The 19,780-nt window shown below is 34.1% G+C and overlaps 6 protein-coding genes across 9 annotated transcripts; 4 read left to right on the top strand and 2 right to left on the bottom strand.

The window, feature by feature from the left end:
* Positions 1 to 83: 83 nt before the first annotated feature.
* Positions 84 to 1,299, bottom strand: LOC107363035 (pyrroline-5-carboxylate reductase 3-like). Its single transcript, XM_015930201.3, has one exon. It carries the CDS (start codon positions 1,176 to 1,178, stop codon positions 258 to 260), a length of 921 nt encoding a protein of 306 aa, XP_015785687.2. The 5' UTR covers positions 1,179 to 1,299; the 3' UTR covers positions 84 to 257.
* A 28-nt stretch (positions 1,300 to 1,327) lies between these two features.
* LOC107362868 (pyrroline-5-carboxylate reductase 3-like) lies at positions 1,328 to 2,530 on the top strand. Its single transcript, XM_015930006.2, has one exon. The coding sequence runs from the start codon at positions 1,545 to 1,547 to the stop codon at positions 2,469 to 2,471; it is 927 nt and encodes a 308-aa protein (XP_015785492.1). The 5' UTR covers positions 1,328 to 1,544; the 3' UTR covers positions 2,472 to 2,530.
* Positions 2,531 to 2,639: 109 nt separating this feature from the next.
* Positions 2,640 to 3,944, bottom strand: LOC107363036 (uncharacterized). Its single transcript, XM_015930203.3, has 2 exons — positions 3,224 to 3,944; positions 2,640 to 3,165 (listed from the first exon to the last, which is right to left on the bottom strand). Exons 1-2 carry the CDS (start codon positions 3,648 to 3,650, stop codon positions 2,717 to 2,719), a joined length of 876 nt encoding a protein of 291 aa, XP_015785689.1. The 5' UTR covers positions 3,651 to 3,944; the 3' UTR covers positions 2,640 to 2,716.
* Positions 3,945 to 3,986: 42 nt separating this feature from the next.
* Brr2 (U5 small nuclear ribonucleoprotein l(3)72Ab) lies at positions 3,987 to 11,147 on the top strand. The gene is made up of 4 exons (XM_015930198.3): positions 3,987 to 4,206; positions 4,294 to 5,655; positions 5,833 to 10,629; positions 10,762 to 11,147. Exons 1-4 carry the CDS (start codon positions 4,162 to 4,164, stop codon positions 11,008 to 11,010), a joined length of 6,453 nt encoding a protein of 2,150 aa, XP_015785684.1. The 5' UTR covers positions 3,987 to 4,161; the 3' UTR covers positions 11,011 to 11,147.
* A 2,124-nt stretch (positions 11,148 to 13,271) lies between these two features.
* On the top strand, positions 13,272 to 16,973 carry LOC107363034 (uncharacterized). 4 transcript variants are annotated; one of them, XM_089269471.1, is made up of 3 exons: positions 13,272 to 13,661; positions 14,170 to 16,105; positions 16,223 to 16,973. In XM_089269471.1, the coding sequence occupies exons 2-3, from the start codon at positions 15,094 to 15,096 to the stop codon at positions 16,417 to 16,419; spliced, it is 1,209 nt and encodes a 402-aa protein (XP_089125597.1). In that variant the 5' UTR covers positions 13,272 to 13,661; positions 14,170 to 15,093; the 3' UTR covers positions 16,420 to 16,973. The 4 variants fall into 4 exon arrangements, with proteins under 4 accessions (XP_089125597.1, XP_089125596.1, XP_015785686.2 ...); XM_089269470.1 differs by having other exon boundaries at positions 16,220 to 16,973; XM_015930200.3 differs by lacking the exon at positions 13,272 to 13,661 and having other exon boundaries at positions 14,084 to 16,105.
* Positions 16,974 to 18,300: 1,327 nt separating this feature from the next.
* On the top strand, positions 18,301 to 19,772 carry Ssu72 (Ssu72 CTD phosphatase). Its single transcript, XM_015930204.3, has 3 exons — positions 18,301 to 18,726; positions 18,864 to 19,003; positions 19,163 to 19,772. The coding sequence occupies exons 1-3, from the start codon at positions 18,503 to 18,505 to the stop codon at positions 19,381 to 19,383; spliced, it is 585 nt and encodes a 194-aa protein (XP_015785690.1). The 5' UTR covers positions 18,301 to 18,502; the 3' UTR covers positions 19,384 to 19,772.
* Positions 19,773 to 19,780: the final 8 nt, after the last annotated feature.

The raw sequence follows: 19,780 nt of genomic DNA, 5'->3' as shown, positions 1-19,780 counted from the left end.
AATATATTGAAACATTTCGTTTCCTGAAATATATTGATCTGCAAATATACATTATATAAAAATGAGAAGATTACAATAACAAATGAAATATTAAACACAATTTATTTCAAGGTAAATGGGCAAACATTTTGAGTAAGGTTTCAATTAAATATATCAGATAATAAAAAGAAAAGAAAGTCAATCAATAAAAAAAATTAGAAGTAAACGATAAATTTAAATAGCTATCTGATATAATAGTTCAAGAATAAGAATATGTTTTAAGGTTTAATTGTAAGAAGTTTATCAGCAAAATCCTTTGATTTTTCAACGGCAGAAATGATACTTCCATTCAAGTCGAGATTATTCATTTTATTGATTCCTTCAATTGCTGGTCCTCCAGGAGCACAAACATGATCTCTCAATTCACCAGGATGTTTGCCAGTTTCAAGTAACGATTGAGCAGCACATTGAAGTGTTTTGGCAGCAAATTTAATGGCAATACTTCGATCCAGACCAGCCTTAAGAGCACCATCAGCCATCGCTTTAATGAAACAGTAAACAAACGCCAAACCTGCTCCACAAATGGCACAAGCAGCATCCATTTGTTCCTCTGGGACATGTTCAAGTTTCGAGATGGTCGAAAGTAGAGTTCGTAAGGAAGCTGACAGCTTATTAGAGTCAGGTTCAACGTCGATGGCACAAATACCCAATCCATAAGCACAGGCAGGATTAATGACGATTCGGTGCATTTCAATAATATATTTACCCTTGTGATCGGGATTAAGAAGGACAGTTTGAAGTTGAGTTAATTTAACACCAGAAACCAGTGAAAATATGTATTTATCTTTACTGGTCAAAGGAATGAAATTGGTGCATAATGGATGAGGTCGTTTAGGGTCACGGAGACAATCGAGGACAACAGATCCAGGACAACAGATGAAGATAACATCGCAATCAAATTTACCAAAGATATCATAATTACGTTTAGTGATGTTACAACCCTTTTCCTTGAATCGAATTGAATTTTTTTCGGTTGGAGCAGAAATGAAGATTCGTTTTTTATCAACTTTACCATAATCGATAAAACCATTGACCAAACTTTCAGTCATTTTACCACTGCCGATGAATCCAAGTTTAGCGGTTTCCAATTCCAGTGGTTTAGATGGAGACTTAGATCGTTTACGTTTTGAGTTTGACATTTTGAGTTAATTCACGGAAAGTTCAATTAAAATAAGAATAAAAGATACGATTCGATAGATGAACAGATACGATAAAACAGATTGACTTTTGACAATAAGCCTAATAAACTACTACAATGGAAAGAATCAAAGATAGTGAATGGTCCAACAATAGAGTTAAGTAGTTCAATCTCCTAACAATTAGCTCAACAATTAAGGTGTTCATAATTTTATTGTCTGTTAACAAACGTAGTAAATCAATTCGCTTTTCGTATTCATTCATTTCTTTTTAATTTGGATTTGTTTACGTTCAATTATTGGTCATTTTTCAACTGAAATTTATCTGAAAATTTCATATTCTATTAACTATTCTTGGATTGATTTAAAATGTCGGGCTCTAACTCAAAACGTAAACGATCTAAGTCTCCATCTAAACCACTGGAATTGGAAACCGCTAAACTTGGATTTATCGGCAGTGGTAAAATGACTGAAAGTTTGGTCAATGGTTTCATCGATTATGGTAAAGTTGATAAAAAACGAATCTTCATTTCTGCTCCAACCGAAAAAAATTCAATTCGTTTCAAGGAAAAGGGTTGTAACATCACTAAACGTAATTATGATATCTTTGGTAAATTTGATTGCGATGTTATCTTCATCTGTTGTCCTGGATCTGTTGTCCTCGATTGTCTCCGTGACCCTAAACGACCTCATCCATTATGCACCAATTTCATTCCTTTGACCAGTAAAGATAAATACATATTTTCACTGGTTTCTGGTGTTAAATTAACTCAACTTCAAACTGTCCTTCTTAATCCCGATCACAAGGGTAAATATATTATTGAAATGCACCGAATCGTCATTAATCCTGCCTGTGCTTATGGATTGGGTATTTGTGCCATCGACGTTGAACCTGACTCTAATAAGCTGTCAGCTTCCTTACGAACTCTACTTTCGACCATCTCGAAACTTGAACATGTCCCAGAGGAACAAATGGATGCTGCTTGTGCCATTTGTGGAGCAGGTTTGGCGTTTGTTTACTGTTTCATTAAAGCGATGGCTGATGGTGCTCTTAAGGCTGGTCTGGATCGAAGTATTGCTATTAAATTTGCTGCCAAAACACTTCAATGTGCTGCTCAATCGTTACTTGAAACTGGCAAACATCCTGGTGAATTGAGAGATCATGTTTGTGCTCCTGGAGGACCAGCCATTGAAGGAATCAATAAAATGAATAATCTCGACTTGAATGGAAGTATCATTTCTGCCGTTGAGAAGTCAAAGGATTTCGCTTTTAAACTTCTTACAGCTAAACCATAAAACATACCTTTTATATTCTTATTCTTGAACTATTGTATCAGATATTATTTACATTTGAATTCATAATTCTCTCTCTAATAAAATGTCATTCTGATTTTATTACACAATTTATCATTTAAAATATTCAATTCAGACATTATATTATTGAAATAAATCTTTTTAGAACACTTGTCAATTATTAACGAAATTTAATTACAAAGTTAACTCTAATATAAATAAAAGCTCTTAAGATTGATCTTGACATTTCACAGGTTTATCTCAGGTTTAAATTGGCCCATTATTGTATCTCTACTGTGTATCGCTGTTGCACCATGACGTCCAATTCCATCCTCTACGAAAAGTTTCGCTCCTTTCCTCGCATTTTCGGCCATAACAGGTGATCCATTACATAATTCATACTCTAATCCTTCTTCAATGTTTTCAGCCTGGAAAGCTGCCATGTAAACAGATTTACGATCAGCTAACAAAGCTTTTTGATCAAATTTCTGCAAACATGATGCCATTGAGATCGCTTTCCCCAGAACAGAGCCAACAGCACAAACATCATTAACCAGTCCCATACTCAAAGCTTCAGATGCTGATACTTTTCGTCCATTAAGAATTAAATCAAGAGCACGAGAGAACCCAACAATTTTAGAAAGGCGAACAGTCCCTCCATCGAGAAGAGGTATTCCAAAACGTCGATTGAAAAAACCTAGGAAAATATAAGATATTTAATTAAAGTTCAAATGCATGAAATGTTGCATATTTACCCAGAACAGAGTCTTCTTCACATGCTCTGAAATCGCATGCTAAAGCTAATTCAAGACCACCAGCAACAGCATAGCCTTCAATCGCAGCAATGATTGGTTTAGCGATCATCCATTTATCAAGACCTATTCTTTGACGGGAATTTAAAGATGAATCTTGTGCTAACTCGTTCAAATCAAATCCTGCACAAAAATTACCCCCTCGACCATAAATTATCCCAACTTTGGATTGTTCGTCATTCTCAAAATCATCCATAGCTTGAATCAATTTTTCCGCCATTGGAGTGTTTATGCAATTCCGCTTGGAAGGACGATTTAGTTCAATCATGAAAATTCCATCTTCTTTAATTACATTTATTGGTTCTCCTTGATCAGTCCAAATTGAACGGTTGAGGGGACGAATCACCCTTCGAAGTAAAGATGAGAACATTTGACTAATTTAATTAATGTTACAGATGCAAATATGAAAAATAATTAAACAAAAATATAAACTCATCAGCTGGTTTGCACATTGACCAAGTTTACTATCAATAAGTTAAATTGTAGGAATTTATGGGACTACGAATTTACAAGTGGAAAAACAATGAGATCAGAATAACGCCGAAAGATTTATTCGAATGACTAAATCACAAGTAAAAATGAAATAGAGTTTAATTAACTAATAAAAGGAACTTCATGGTCTGGTGTTATTGATTTTAATTTAAGATTCGCGACAAATTATACTTTTTTATATGACCACTAGATGGTGCAGAACCGGCTTATCATCATGATGAATTTGTTCTCGGGTGTAAAAGTGTGCGTTTAATTTAATTAATTTTTTGAATCAAATTTATCTAAAAGTTAATTGACTCTTAATTTTTTTGTGTTATCCTAATTAGTATGTTTAAGTTGCCTGTCTAATTCCATTTGTGTATTTAAAAAATTAAGAGAAAGATTCAACAATGGCTGATGAAGCAGCCCGTATTCAACAGTATGAATATAAGGCGGTAAGTCGTTTTTCCTCTTCCCCTTTGCCAATTGCAATTTATGCGTTTCATTATTGATATCAATTGTAATTCCATTCTCCTTTTTAGAACTCCAATTTAGTTCTTCAGGCTGATACTCGACTGATCGAAAAAAGGCCTAGAGATGAAGCCACCGGTGAGGTTGTCTCATTGGCTGGTAAAATTGGATCAACCAAAATGGGGGATAAATATCAGCGATCAAAGCCTTCAGCGATCAAAGAAGAAGAAGAAAGAAAACGAAGGAAGAAGGCCAAGGCAGCAGCCTCAGACTTCACATCTTCAAGCTTTGCCGGCTTAAGTGCACGAAGCAATCTTTTGACTGATGATTATGAAGAAATGGGGATATTCTACACACCTAAGACACCGGAGACTAGACAAACCTACGAAGCTCTTTTGAAGTTTATTCATGATATTTTAGGTGATCAGCCCAGAGATGTTTTGTGTGGTGCTGCTGATGAAGTATTAGCCTCGTTGAAGAATGAAAAGATGACAGAAAAACAAAAACACAAAGATATTCAAAGTTTACTCGGCAGCCTCTCATCCGAGCAATTCAACATTCTATTCAACTTGAGTCGAAAGATAACTGATTATAAACTTGATGATAAACCAGATATTCCTATTGATGAAAACATGGACGAAACTTATGGCGTTAATGTTCAATTTGAAGAAAATGACGATGACGAAGAGAGTGATATAATGCGTGTCGTTGATGATGGCGATGATGGCGATGGTGAAGGTGAAGAAACTGGAGAAGGAGCAACACTTCAAGCAACTTATCTTGAAGCTTCTAGTGGTCGAAAAAGCTCGGCTCCTACCTCGAAACCTACTGAGGCTTTGCACCCTAGACAAATAGATGCTTACTGGCTTCAAAGAAATCTCAACAAAACCTATGGAGATCCAGTCGAAGCTAAAAACAAAGCTGCCGAAGTCATGGACATTCTTAAGACTGCGTCTGATGACCGTGATGCTGAAAACAAATTAGTTATGCTTTTAGGTTTTAAGCAGTTTGATTTCATCAAACTTCTTCGCCAAAATCGTCAAATGATTCTTTACTGTACTTTATTGGCATCTGCTCAAAGTGCTGAAGAGAAAAATAAACTGCGCCAAAGAATGAGCTCGGACCCTGAGTTGTTACCTTACCTCACTATGTTGGAAAGTACCGATGAAAAAAGTGATTTAGGTGCAAAAGAGCGTGCTGCAAAACGTGCTGCTAAGGAAAAAGAATCCGACATGGAGCCAGATGAAGAAAATTTAGCGCAACTTTCTAAAGTTAAAATGCTGGACTTGGAAGATCTTGTTTTTGCTCAAGGGTCACATTTCATGGCTAACAAACGCTGTCAGCTACCAGAAGGTTCATTTAGGCGAGCTCGAAAAGGTTATGAAGAGATTCATGTCCCAGCTCTCAAACCTAAACCTTTTGACGATAATGAGGTTAGTACTTTTTTTGAAAAGATCCGCATTCAACTTTTCTCTTCTAGCTTACCCCAAGTAAACTGAATTGCAGTATATTTGGTAACGTGAAGAGAGATATTGAACAATTATGGAAGTATACTCGTAATGTTATTCGGTTATGAGCTGTTTTCTAAATTAACATTTTCTATTCAACAGAACTTGCTTCCGATTGACCAATTACCTGCCTATGCACAACCTGCTTTTGAAGGTTTTAGATCTTTAAATCGTATACAATCTAGAATCTATCCAGCTGCCATGGAAAGAGATGAAAATTTACTTATCTGTGCTCCAACTGGTGCAGGTAAAACAAATGTCGCTTTACTCTGTATGATGCGTGAAATAGGCAAACATATTAATGAGGATGGAACAATCAATGTTGATGATTTTAAATGTATATATGTTGCTCCTATGAGGTCTTTAGTACAAGAAATGGTCAAAAATTTTAGTCGTCGATTGAGCTCTTATGGAATCAAAGTTGCTGAATTGACTGGAGATCACCAGCTTAGTCGTGAACAAATTAATGAAACACAAATTATTGTTTGTACTCCTGAGAAATGGGATATTATTACACGAAAAGGAGGAGAACGTAGTTATACTCAAATTGTTCGTCTTATCATTTTCGATGAAGTTCATTTATTGCATGATGACCGTGGTCCCGTTATTGAAACTTTGGTTGCTCGTATGGTTAGAAATCAAGAGACTGCTCAAGATGAAATCAGAATCGTTGGTTTGAGTGCAACTCTTCCCAATTATGAAGATGTCGCGGAGTTCTTAAGAGTCAACAGAAAAACGGGTCTTTACTATTTCGACAATAGTTTTCGACCTGTGCCCTTAGAACAACAGTTTATTGGAATTACTGAGAAGAAAGCTATGAAAAGATACCAACTTATGAACGAAATTTTGTATGAAAAAGTGATAGAACAAGCAGGAAAAAATCAAGTTTTAATATTCGTCCATTCTCGTAAAGAAACTGGTAAAACTGCTCGAACATTGAGAGACATGTGCTTAGAAAAGGATACTCTTGGTATGTTTCTTCGAGAAGGTTCAGCCTCCACTCAAGTGTTGAGGACTGAAGCTGATCATGTTAGGAATCTCGAATTGAAAGATCTATTACCATATGGTTTTGGTATCCATCACGCTGGAATGTCCAGAGTTGAACGTACTCTGGTTGAAGATTTATTTGCTGACCGTCATATTCAAGTCCTGGTATCAACAGCAACTCTTGCTTGGGGAGTAAACTTACCTGCTCACACTGTAATTATTAAAGGAACTCAAATTTACAATCCAGACAAGGGACGATGGACTGAATTAGGAGCATTAGATGTTCTTCAGATGCTTGGAAGAGCTGGTCGACCACAGTTCGATACTAAAGGAGAAGGTATTTTGATTACTCAACATAGCGAACTTCAATATTATCTGTCTTTATTGAATCAACAACTTCCCATCGAAAGTCAAATGGTGGCTAAATTACCAGATTTATTAAATGCCGAAATTGTTCTTGGAAACATCCAGAGTATTAAAGAAGCCACAAAATGGTTAGGTTATTCTTATCTATATATTAGGATGTTGAAAAATCCATCACTCTATGGTGTTGGAGGTGATGAAGTCAATGAAGACCCAACCCTTCAGAAACATTTGGCCAGTTTAGTATTTACAGCTGCTTCTATGCTGGACAAAAGTGGACTTGTTAAATTTGAAAGAAAAAGTGGTTATTTCCAAAGCACTGAACTTGGACGAATTGCCAGTCATTATTACTGTACCCACCAAACCATGTCAGTTTATAATCAATTGTTGAAGCCAACTTTAAGTGAAATTGAACTATTTCGAGTTTTTTCATTGTCCGGTGAATTTAGAAACATAACAATCAGAGAAGAAGAAAAATTGGAACTACAAAAGTTAATGGAAAGAGTTCCTATCCCTGTCAAAGAAAGTATTGAGGAACCCAGTGCCAAAGTTAATGTTTTACTTCAAGCATACATCTCTCAATTGAAACTGGAAGGACTTGCATTGATGGCTGATATGGTTTACATCACTCAAAGTGCAGCTCGATTAATGAGAGCTATTCATGAGATTGTACTTCACCGAGGCTGGGCTCAACTAGCCGATAAAGCTTTATCTTTGTGTAAAATGATTGATAAAAGAATGTGGCTTTCCATGTCTCCCTTAAGACAATTCAAAAAGATACCAGAAGATGTGATTAAAAAATTGGAGAAAAAGAACTTTCCATGGGAACGTTTTTATGATCTAGGACCAAATGAAATCGGAGAGCTTTTAAGGCTACCAAAGATAGGTAAAACAGTGCATCTTTACGTTCATCGTTTTCCTAAATTGGATCTAACTGTTCATATTCAACCAATTACTCGTGCAACTTTGAGAGTTGAACTAACAATCACTCCTGATTTCCACTGGGATGCAAAATATCATGGTAAATCTGAAGGTTTCTGGATTCTAGTTGAAGACGTCGATCAAGAAATTATTTTACATCATGAATTTTTCCTATTGAAACAAAAGTATGCTGAAGATGATCATATTGTTAAATTTTTTGTTCCACTAACGGATCCTTTACCACCTCATTACTTCATTCGAATAGTTTCAGATCGCTGGCTAAATTCTGAAACAGTATTTCCCATCTCGTTCAGACACACTTTGCTTCCTGAAAAGTACTTACCACCAACCGCATTACTCGATCTTCAACCTTTGGAAATATCTGCTCTGAAAAATCCTGTTTATGAAACTTTGTATAAAGACAAATTTTTATTCTTTAATCCTGTACAGACACAAGTTTTCAACGCCTTGTATACTACTGATGACAATGTTTTCATTGGTGCACCAACTGGCTCTGGCAAAACAGTTTGTGCTGAGTTCGCTATGCTTCGCTTATTTTCCAATAACTCAGATGGACGTTGTGTTTATGTAACAGCAAAGCATGAACTTGCCGAAATAATTTTCTCAGACTGGTCTCAAAGATTTGGTAAACTACTTGATAAAAAAGTCGTAATGCTTACTGGTGAAACTGCGGCTGATCTCAAACTTTTAGCCAAAGGAAATATTATCATTAGTACTCCTGAACATTGGGATATTCTTTCACGTCGTTGGAAACAGCGAAAAAATGTACAAAATGTAAATTTATTCATCGTTGATGAACTTCATCTAGTTTCTGGTGAGGAAGGACCTGTTTTAGAGGTAGTTTGTTCTCGAACCAGGTACATCTCTTCACAGATTGAAAAATCTATACGTATCGTAGCTCTTTCATCATCTCTAACAAATGCTCGTGATGTTGCACAGTGGCTTGGTTGTAATTCCGGTATGACATTCAATTTCCATCCAAATATTAGACCAGTTCCACTTGAATTACATATCCGAGGTTTTAATCAAACCCATAATGCAACGCGAATTATGGCTATGTCCAAACCTGTTTACCAATCCATAAACAATTTCTCACCAAACAAACCCGTTATAGTGTTTGTGCCTTCACGTAAGCAAACTCGTGTTACAGCGATTGACATTTTAATGTACACGGCTGGTGATGAAAATCCTAACCGATTCCTACACTGCTCTGAAGAAGATTTGAAACCATTTGTTCACAAATTGTCAGATTCAACATTGAAAGAGACAATTGTAAATGGAGTTGCTTATCTTCATGAAGGCACTAGCAAAACTGATCGCCGAATTGTTGAACAGCTTTTCGATCTGGGTGCTGTACAAATTGTTGTCATATCAGCTGCGCTTGCATTCAGTTTGACTATCACTGCTCATTTGGTGATTATTATGGATACTCAAGTGTACAATGGAAAAATTCATGCTTATGAAGATTATCCAATAGTAACAATCCTGCAAATGATTGGCAGAGCTAACCGTCCATTGCGTGATGAAGATGGTAAATGTGTGCTATTTTGTCAAGCTGCAAAGAAAGATTATTTTAAGAAATTCCTCTATGAACCACTACCTGTTGAGAGTCAATTAAACTATTTCCTTCATGATCATTTCAATGCTGAAATAGTAACCAAGACAATTGAAAACAAACAAGATGCTGTTGATTATTTGACTTGGACCTTTTTATATCGGAGAATGACCCAAAACCCCAATTATTATTCACTAACCGGGGTTAGCCATCGAATTCTCTCTGATAGTTTGTCCGAACTTGTTGAAAATACTCTCAACGATTTGGAGCAATCTAAATGTATCAGCATAGAAGATGAAATTGATGTCACACCTCTTAATTTAGGAATGATTGCAGCCTATTATTATATCAATTATTCGACCATTGAGCTATTCAGTTTGTCTTTGCACAATAAGACCAGACTCAAAAGTTTGATTGAAATTATCAGCTCAGCAACTGAATATGAAAGCATTCCTATTCGTCATAGGGAAGATGCCATATTGAAGCAACTTTTGTCTAAAGTTCCAAACAAAATCCAAAATCCAAAGTATACCGATCCTCATTTAAAGACAAATCTTCTATTTCAAGCTCACCTTTCCAGGATGACATTGCCAGCTGAATTACAATCAGATACTGAAGCAATTTTAACAAGGTCTATTCGACTTATTCAAGCCTGTGTTGATGTTTTATCATCCAATGGATGGCTCAGTCCTGCCTTAGTTGCCATGGAACTTGCTCAAATGGTAACACAAGCCGTTTGGAATAAGGATTCTTACTTGAAACAATTGCCTCATTTTACCTCTGAAATGATTAAGAGGTGTACTGAAAAAGGAGTTGAATCAATATTTGATATAATGACATTAGATGAAGATGAAAGAAATGCATTGTTGCAGCTTGATAATGCAAAAATGGCTGATTTAGCCCGTTTTTGTAACCGTTACCCTAGCATTGAACTGAATTATGAAGTAGTAGACCAGAAATCGATAACAAGCGGAGAGTCTGTAAATGTGGTAATACAATTAGAAAGAGAAGATGAAGTGACTGGTCCAATAATTGCACCTTTCTTCCCTCAGGTATGTATGGTAGTGATTGTCACATACATTTCTTAAATTTTGTTTGTGATGTTAATCTCTCCAAGCCTATATTAGCCTATCTACAAGCTTATTAATTTTTTGTTTCATTCTTTTCACTTCATGCATCAACAGAAACGTGAAGAAGGCTGGTGGCTCGTAATTGGCGATCCAAAGACAAATTCTCTCATCTCCATTAAAAGGATAACCTTAGCTCAAAAGCAAACAGTCAAACTCGATTTTATAGCCCCATCATCTGGTGATCATTCCTACACACTTTATTTCATATCTGACGGCTATTTGGGATGTGATCAAGAAGAAAAATTCACCATTCATGTTGGTCAAAGCCGTGGAACCAAGCGTAGAGCCAGTGACAGTGAATAAACGGTAAATTCCATCTGACTATTGACTGATTCTCCATCAAATATCATGTGATATTCATCACATTGTGTCATGTGTGTTTCTAATTAACTTACAAGTTTTACCATAAAATTATTCATAAATAGAAATTCATAAAATTATGTTCTAACCTTTATTTAATCATTGGTCCTAAACTCGGTTTGATGAGTTCAAGTGTAGTATATTGCAAATATTGCAAATTGAATAGATAAACTCATACAAAATGCTTTCGGTCAAGTCAGTCATCTTTTGCACTAAATTTTATGAATTTGCTATCCTTAGAGTAAAATCACATTGAAAAAGTTAGTCATAAATGCATAAAATTTGTTAAACCAGGATCGCGTAATTTGTCATAATCATATGAAAAGCTTCAAATCAGTATTCCATTTTATCTCACTTAGTTTGAGATTTCATCATTTTTATGAGTTTGTGATAGTATGGACATTCTGATTATGGACGGTTAGATCATAATATATCACATGTCTATCTAGGATGAGATTTGAAGTCAAAGGTTCAAGTTCATGAAAGACACACATCGGACTAGTGAAAGTGAAGAAACATCTTAATCTGATTTTTAGATGATCAGATGCTTAATTAGCTGTGCATCATTCAAAGAGTGTCTCTAATTGACTCAATCTTAACCACAAAATTTTCTATAAATAGTCAGAATCATACTCCTCAACCTGTTTTATCATCCAAGAAACTTCCACGATTAAAAGCCCTTCAAGTTTTATCTGCATTATGATGTAAGATATTTCATTATTACAGACATTTATTTAATCACAAGAGTAAAATAGATAGATCAATGTACAATATATGTGGTAACAAGTTTAGATACGAGCTGATCTAATGTCTGGTGATTGTTGCACTCATAGAATCAACTTCGATGTCACTATTTTTTACCTTTCGAGTCCTTACAATCAGAACATGATATCTTTACCGTGAAATATTTGTCTAAACCTGCTAATGTCCATACCGCATCAAGTTACTTGATAATTGATTTAGACTGCAAAATTATGCTTCACCCCATAATACGAGGTAAAACGATTCGAGTTGCCAAAATTTGACTACAAAATTTAGAGGTGCCTCTGCAAAATTATTTAAAACTGTTTGCTCTTGAGTTTATAAATTTACTTCAATTTAACAACCTTGAGGTTAATTTCATTTTAATCTTTTTTGTTCTTCATGTAAATTACTCGTTAATTTGATCGGTACCTTGAAAAAATCAAACAATTCTTAGTCTGATAAAATATGTACATGTCTAAAATTATGACAATAATGATGAATATATTTTGAATAATTTCACCAGCAAACCTAGAAATTGAAAAAAGTGCGGAAGTCAATTGATATCAACCTTGAAATGAAAAAAAATCTCCTCTTCGCTTGTTCCTCTACTGAATCTCTACACTCAAAGTATACTTGTTAGTCTTCCTGGTTACAAGTTTCTCCTTCTCTAGGTCGAACATGATGATCACGAGCAGAATGCACACTTTCACTCATTCCTACTTGGTGTAATTATTGGATTGAAATCCTACGCAAGCCCCATGATGATGTGAAGAAAGAGAGTATGAAAGGATGATAAAAGTAAGGACGATAATGAAGAGATTGGTAAGAGCTAAATGTATTCAAAGAAATTATGTTGAAAGAAAGCGATTATTACCAGTCGTACTCGTAGCAACAGCGACTAGTTAATGTAACTTGGTAAAACTTGTAAAACAACCTTTTCTTCTTTTGGTTGCTCTTCTGGTAGTAGGAGTCTTTGATTTTGCTTCTAGTTTGAAAAGGTTGAAGCTAAATAGATTTTGGGAAAAATTCGGGTTGATTATCTGGTTTAGTCGTCAAGTGTAAACTGAATTTTCACCTAATCATTGTAAACATGATATACTTTCAGTGTGCTAACTGTTATATTTATCATGTTTGACATCATCATTGGGTTTGTGCAAATAAAAAGACTGTCAGTAACAAGTGAATGGGGAAAAAAGGATGAGAAAAATAAAAACAATCAGTTTAATTTAATAGTGAGCACAGGAAGGAATGAAAGTCAAAACAAAAGGTACCAAAATAAAATCTCCATGAAAACATAAGATTAAAAAGAGTAGTTGATGGTTTTAATGGTGATAATAATGATGATTATATGGCGATGATGATTATGGTGGCTTTCAGGTTTTAACCTGGACTCCACCTTAAAGGATAATTGAAAAATATATAAAGAGCTAGCCCAAGTCCAACACTTTTTGGGGGTTCAATATTCTGATCACCTGACCAAGATCCTCTTCCGTGCTCTGAAATTGATAAACAAAGAAACAAAAGATACAAAGAAAGAAACGGCCAGGCCATAACAACAACAACAACAACAAAGGGAAAAAAGTGGACAAGAAAGGAAAGTTGTGAGAGATGGAGAAAGATGGTAATGTTACTTTCTTCTCTGTCTATTTGTTTATCAACGATAGAGAAAGAAGAAACAAAGAAGCAATGAAGAATGAGTGAGAAGGTGAATAAAGAGAGAAAGAAAGAGAGATAAAAAAGAAAGAAGAGAAACAACAACCAGCTGATTTAGCTTTCCCTTTGCCAATCCCCATTGAGTGTCAAACAACAACAACATCAACAACAGCAACAGCAATACAAAGCCAAAAAACGTAAGTTAATCAATTTTGATATTAAAATCCTTATTATTTAACCTCTAACCAAACTTTCCGATGAATCAAGTTTCAAAAATATTCAAACCAATAATAAAATGTTGAAAAAGTAGCGATAATTAGACTAAAATTGACATCATTTTTACAAAATTAAAGCAACAAAATGTCAACCAAAATATGATAGGTGGACCAAATCCTGGTTAGCTCAACCCAATTTAGCTTTATTTTGTTCATTTTACCCCTCTTTTTCCCCTTGTGACGTTTCAAGCAAAGCAAAAACATGAGCGTTGATTACATGGAAACCAAAATAGACAGTGAACTAGAAAGAGAATAAAGAAAACATTAGTGAGAAAGAGAGAGAGAGTGCGAGAGAGAAGGAGATAGAGAATGAAGAAAGAAAGAGAACGATTTAATCATTCAAATATTACCAAACAGCAAAACAAAAACATTGAAAAATTATTATTAACTTCTTTCTATCTTTCTTTTTGTCATTTTTCTCTCCCTTTAGTCTCACTCAATTTTATAATATAATATATTAATTGTTAATATAAACCTTAAATCATTAGTAGTTATATAAAAATTACTGTAAACTATAATATATAATAGTTATATTATTATAATATATTGTGTATATAATATCTGTCATCAACTAGCAGCCAACCAACAAACCATCGACCAAAACACAAAAGGATTCATTTAATTGTGATTTTTAATTAACTTAAATCTTCTTTGTAACCTTCATTTTTCTTTTCTAATTGTTCAATTCCTTCTTCGCAATTTAATCTTGTTATCTCAAAAAAAATTGAAATTGTGAAGTCAAAGGACCTTTTTTTACCTTTGCATTGTTTACTAGGATCAATTAACCCAAATTTCTGACAAATCCAGTGATTTACATTGTTTGTGTATTTATTAATTTACCAATTTATCTGTTACCTTATCAAGCAATTTTCAAAAATAATTACTGTATTGGCCATTCGCCTTCATCTTAAGCTCAATCATTACCAAATAATTACTTGGTAGCCATTACTTTGTTTGAATCTTATGCTATCTCCTCTTGTCTTTTGTTAAAAATTTTAAAATCGCCAGTATTTCAATTTCAATATCATCAACACAATCGTAAAAACGTAAGATTTAACCAATTTAAACTGTTTTATTTATTCAATAAGCAAAAAAGGGGAAATAGCTAATAATCAATACAAAGTTCAATTTGCCAAAAGAACTCTTTGTTAGGTTTTCATTTCAAAATTCACCAACAGTAAAATTGTAATAAGCTACCCTCTATCCTAACTTAACTTAACCAATCTCCTGTTGCCCACAACAATATCACTGTTATACTTTTCTCTTTGTTTACCCATCCTTCCATTGTAACCAACGCAATCAGTTTGCTTTATTTCAATTTGTTAAACACAACTTGAACTCTCAGTTGCCTGAAATGTTAACTGGCCTTGCGAACTATTTATTTGGATTAAATGAATACTCTGAAGAGGCGCTAGAAAATCTTTTTAAAGAAACTCCAGTTAAAGGATCTGATGGTGATGATTGGATCTTGGTTGAACTGAAGCAACCAAAATCGGATTTAAGTGCTGATTCGAGTGAACAACCAACCGAAGCAGGCAGTGGAAGCCTTACTTCAAGTAAAAATTGTGAATTGCCTGAAAATGAACCAGAAAATGGGATCAGTGCCGAGGATTCATCAAGTGATGTCGATGGAGAGAGTACAAACAAGGAAAATGATAGTGATAATAAACTATTGACTGCCAGTAATTTTCCTACCACAGCCACCAGCGATGACTCGGAGGACAAAGAAGATGAAGAAGAGGATGAAGACGATGAAGATGATGACCGAGATGATGGAGAAGCTGATGGTATGATTGGTGATAATATTAATGCAAGAAACCAAGAAACTGCCAATAAAAGGAAAAAAAGAAAATCACGAGACAATAATCACACTGGAACAATGGAGGGTTCCTGGTTTGTGACACCCCCTCCTTGTTTTGTTAGCCATAAAAAATCTAGCAAAAAAGTTTCTGCTTCACCATTGGAAGATATTCTGATTGAATATCCATCGATCAGCGTTTTCCACTCGCACACTTCTTCGCTGGATTCCTTTTATCCACTTCCCTCTACATCTTCATTATCACCAAGTAGCTCACCCTTATCACTTGTATCACCATCTTCATGCACATCAAACGAATCCAAACCCAACAATGACCAATGTCTTGCGACAAGACGTATAATTGATACAGTATCGATTATTGCTGTTACTGTCGAAAAATTGGCTAGAATGACTTCTGGAGCACCTAAAGGATCCAATCGGTCGAATAGAGGTCATCATAATGGATCTTCATCCAATAGCAACGAAAATAATGTTGAAATGAATCTACGCCAACCACCGAGAGGAGCTGAAGCTCGTGAAGCACCAATTGAAAATCATGAAAGAAATGGTAATAATTTTTCACTCTTCTTTCCTTTGTTATCCTTTTATTGCTTTCACCCTAAAAGTTACTTTTCAGTTGATTGATCTTCAATTCTAACATTCATTTTCTTTCTCTTTATAGCAGGTTATCTTTCAGACATCACAAATCACCACTTAGCACCAATGCAAAAAGCTATCAACCAAGGATCTCAAAAATATCTTAAAAAGTCTTTCCTCAACCGACAGAATCTGGTCAAATTTCAAAGTAACCGAAGGCCAACTCGCCGTCAACGCTGCACTCAACGGCCCAGTGGTTATTCAAACAATCGAAAAATGTGTTGACCTTTAATTTGATAATGACCTCAACTGTTTAGGTCTTCTAATTATTCAATTATCAATTTTTTTCTCTATCTCCATCCTTAATATATTGAAACATCCATGCTACCACCATTATATCTGCCTCTATCTCCATTGTTGTCTTCGTCCTCTTTTTCATCATCTAGCTGAAAACTACGAAAAGTGTTATTTCTCGTTCTTTATTTCAATTATTTTTGTTTCTCTTTTAATTACTAAACAAATTGGTCAACACATTCTGTGATTGTAACACAGAACACGCAAACAAACACATCCATATACATATATAAATATAAATATATATATATAATCTTACAATACCAATAATTGTCAAAAAAAACGTGGGCCTACTTGCATATGTTCAAGGCTCCAACAAATAGCAACAAAACTCAACAAAAACATTGACAAAATCAAAAAAGTATTTACAAAAAAATTTATTAGGTTGTTTGGAGCAAGATGTCACCTTATTGAATTGCAATTTCTCCTAAACTATCTGTTTAATTTCTATCAATTAAAAAATTGAAATCATATGAGATGAAAAATCAACACAATCTTGTGATCGATCACTATCGCGTTCAAAAATAAAAATAATTATGCGAAAATAGTCTGACTCCTTTCTGATTTCCCTTGCAACTTCGTTCTGATATGTATTCAAAAAACCTTCCATTTCTATCCCACTCTATCTATAGAGTGATTTAAAATTACAAGCATCTGAAATGTTTTTATTACTAACATTTAAAGGTCTTAAGGACTCAATAGTTTCATTAATTAGCTTTAAATTAAGTCGTTTTGTGTTTTATAATTGTTAAGAAATAATAATGAATAATTCAAAAATATACCAGAAAATGAAGACTTGAGAAAATATTGAGAAATTTTTGATTCTGACTCTTTTCTGGTTTCCATCTCCTTCTCATAGAAAGCTCGGATTGGATAGCAACATTTTTAGCCCAAGTTATTTAACGCATAAAGTTGGTTTGGACAAGCCACTGGTGAGTCGAGAAATGGCTCAATGAGTTAGGGCTAAAGATGGCATTTTTTCAATATCTCCAGATCAGTTTCCAACCTGTTCAGCTACAAAAGTACCAATCAATATTAATTTTCTTAAATTTACAATTTGTATAAACTAATTATATACGAAGGCAAAAGTATTACTAACCTATCGATAGATTGGCCATAAAGCTGTTCCCGTTCTTTGAATTTGGCATTTCAAAGTTTATTTAAAACAACTTTTTATTGGTCTTCAACTTAGCCAATACTGCAGCCCAGCCTTTAAGTTATAGACGTTAATGTGAATTATTAGTTGAGATGTTAAGATTTCGATATTGTTCAAGCTGATGAATGTGCATCTTCAAATCTCTAGATCAACCCTTGAATACTGAAAAAAGTAATCGATGAAGATTAGAAAGTAATAATTCAAATTGATGCGAAAAGGTTTGTCTCATTTACACAAAATTTGTATAAAAGTAGAGATTTTTCCTTAATTTCTTAGTTTGCGTTGCTCGAATTTAATCTCGAACATATCCAGTGAATATTCCTGGGCTCAGTTCGTCCACTTCTGGAAGGTTGATTGAATTAAAAGGCAACTCCACCTGTCAGCGCAATATGGAGTTTCAATTCTAGACATAAAATAATGAAGAAGGAAACTAACTGACAAATCTGAATGAAATTGTTAATAATTAAACTCAAATTAAAAATTAGATATTTGAACTGAAATATTATTCGATATTAAAAACTTCAATTAGTTTAAACCGAGCTCTTACGGTGACCAAATCAAACTAAGCAAAAATGAGACATGAGGTGTCGCTACATTAGTGCCTCGTAGTAACCAAGCTTTTAAGCTGCTTTTCTAAAGAATGTTTATTATTGATCAATGAAATTTATTTTTTGGCTACTGAGATCAGGTGTTATTTAATTACAGATTCAATTGGTTAAACTGTTTTAATTTATTTGTAATTATTCATTAATACTTTCCTAATCTTTGTATTATCTGTACAGTGTAGTGTTGATTAGTTCTTAACTTGATCCATTCGATATTTATTGATACTAATTGATTCTCTCTTCCTTTAAAAAAATGACTGGTAGAGATTTAAGACTAGCAGTTGTTTGCTCTTCTAACCAAAATCGAAGTATGGAAGCTCATCAAGTCCTTAATAAGAAAGGTTTCAATGTACGATCTTTTGGATCAGGTAATTGTGTAAAATTACCTGGACCTTCATTTGACAAACCAAATATATATGATTTTAATACTACATATGATCAAATGTATACTGATTTGATAAACAAAGATAAGACTTTGTAAGTGTCTTTTTTTATGTTATTTCTATTGGAGCTGGATTATCATCTGAACTTTTGCTCTTCTAACCATGTTAATTCTGTTTATCCCATCCTTTTTAATTTGTTTGTCTGTTTCTTATTTGATTTTCCTTTTCCAGATACACTCAGAATGGGATTCTTCACATGTTGGACCGCAATAGGAGAATTAAACAAAAGCCAGAGAGATTTCACGACTGTTTTGATAAATTTGATGTCATATTTACTTGTGAAGAAAGAGTCTATGATCAAGTAATTGAAGGTGATTGGTAGTTCTGATAAACTAAACCTAAGCTTTATTGTCTATTGGAACAAGACATACAATTTTTAATTGAATATTTCTATCTTCAAGTAGCTTACTTCTTGTTATCAGTTTGCCTTGTAATTGATTTTTGTTTTGTTTATATTTTTCTCTTTTCAGAATTAGCTGCTCGAATACCAACTGACAATAGCAAAGTTCACGTGATAAACATTGATATACAGGATAATCACGAAGAGGCCACTATTGGAGCTTTCCTGATTCTTGAATTAGCTCAATTACTATCACAATCAGACGATCTTGATAATGATATAGATGAATTGTTACAAGATTTTGAGGCTAAATCAGAAAGATCTCTATTACATTCTATCGCTTTCCAGTGAAAGGCTCAGTGATTAGTTTATTCTATATTTTGCTTGCCTGTGGAATTTTGAATTTACTCTACATCTTGTGATGACATTTCTCTTATTTTTAGACAATTAATCGATTGTTAACCTTGGAAATGGAGCATAAGAAAAATGACCATTGATAAACGACTCAATAATCTGTGATTCTGGGTGATTGAACGAATTAAATTGTAACTACAAATTTACTAATAATTTCCATTTTCCCATAATGGTTGCTGAAATCATTAGCTTTGAAAATATTCAAATCAACTTTCTAAATTTCATCCTAAATTTTGTTCCAATTCAATCAAACCGTGAGATAAGTCTTTGAAACGATTTTCTCTGAAATACTTTATGAAATAAATAACGAATGATTATATTAAATATTTCCATT

This window comes from Tetranychus urticae, chromosome 3 (assembly GCF_039701765.1).
Source record: "Tetranychus urticae isolate SD_2017Ah chromosome 3, NJAU_TeUrti_SD_1.0, whole genome shotgun sequence".
NCBI lineage: Eukaryota > Metazoa > Arthropoda > Arachnida > Trombidiformes > Tetranychidae > Tetranychus > Tetranychus urticae.
This window is presented reverse-complemented; position numbering and strand designations above follow the sequence as displayed.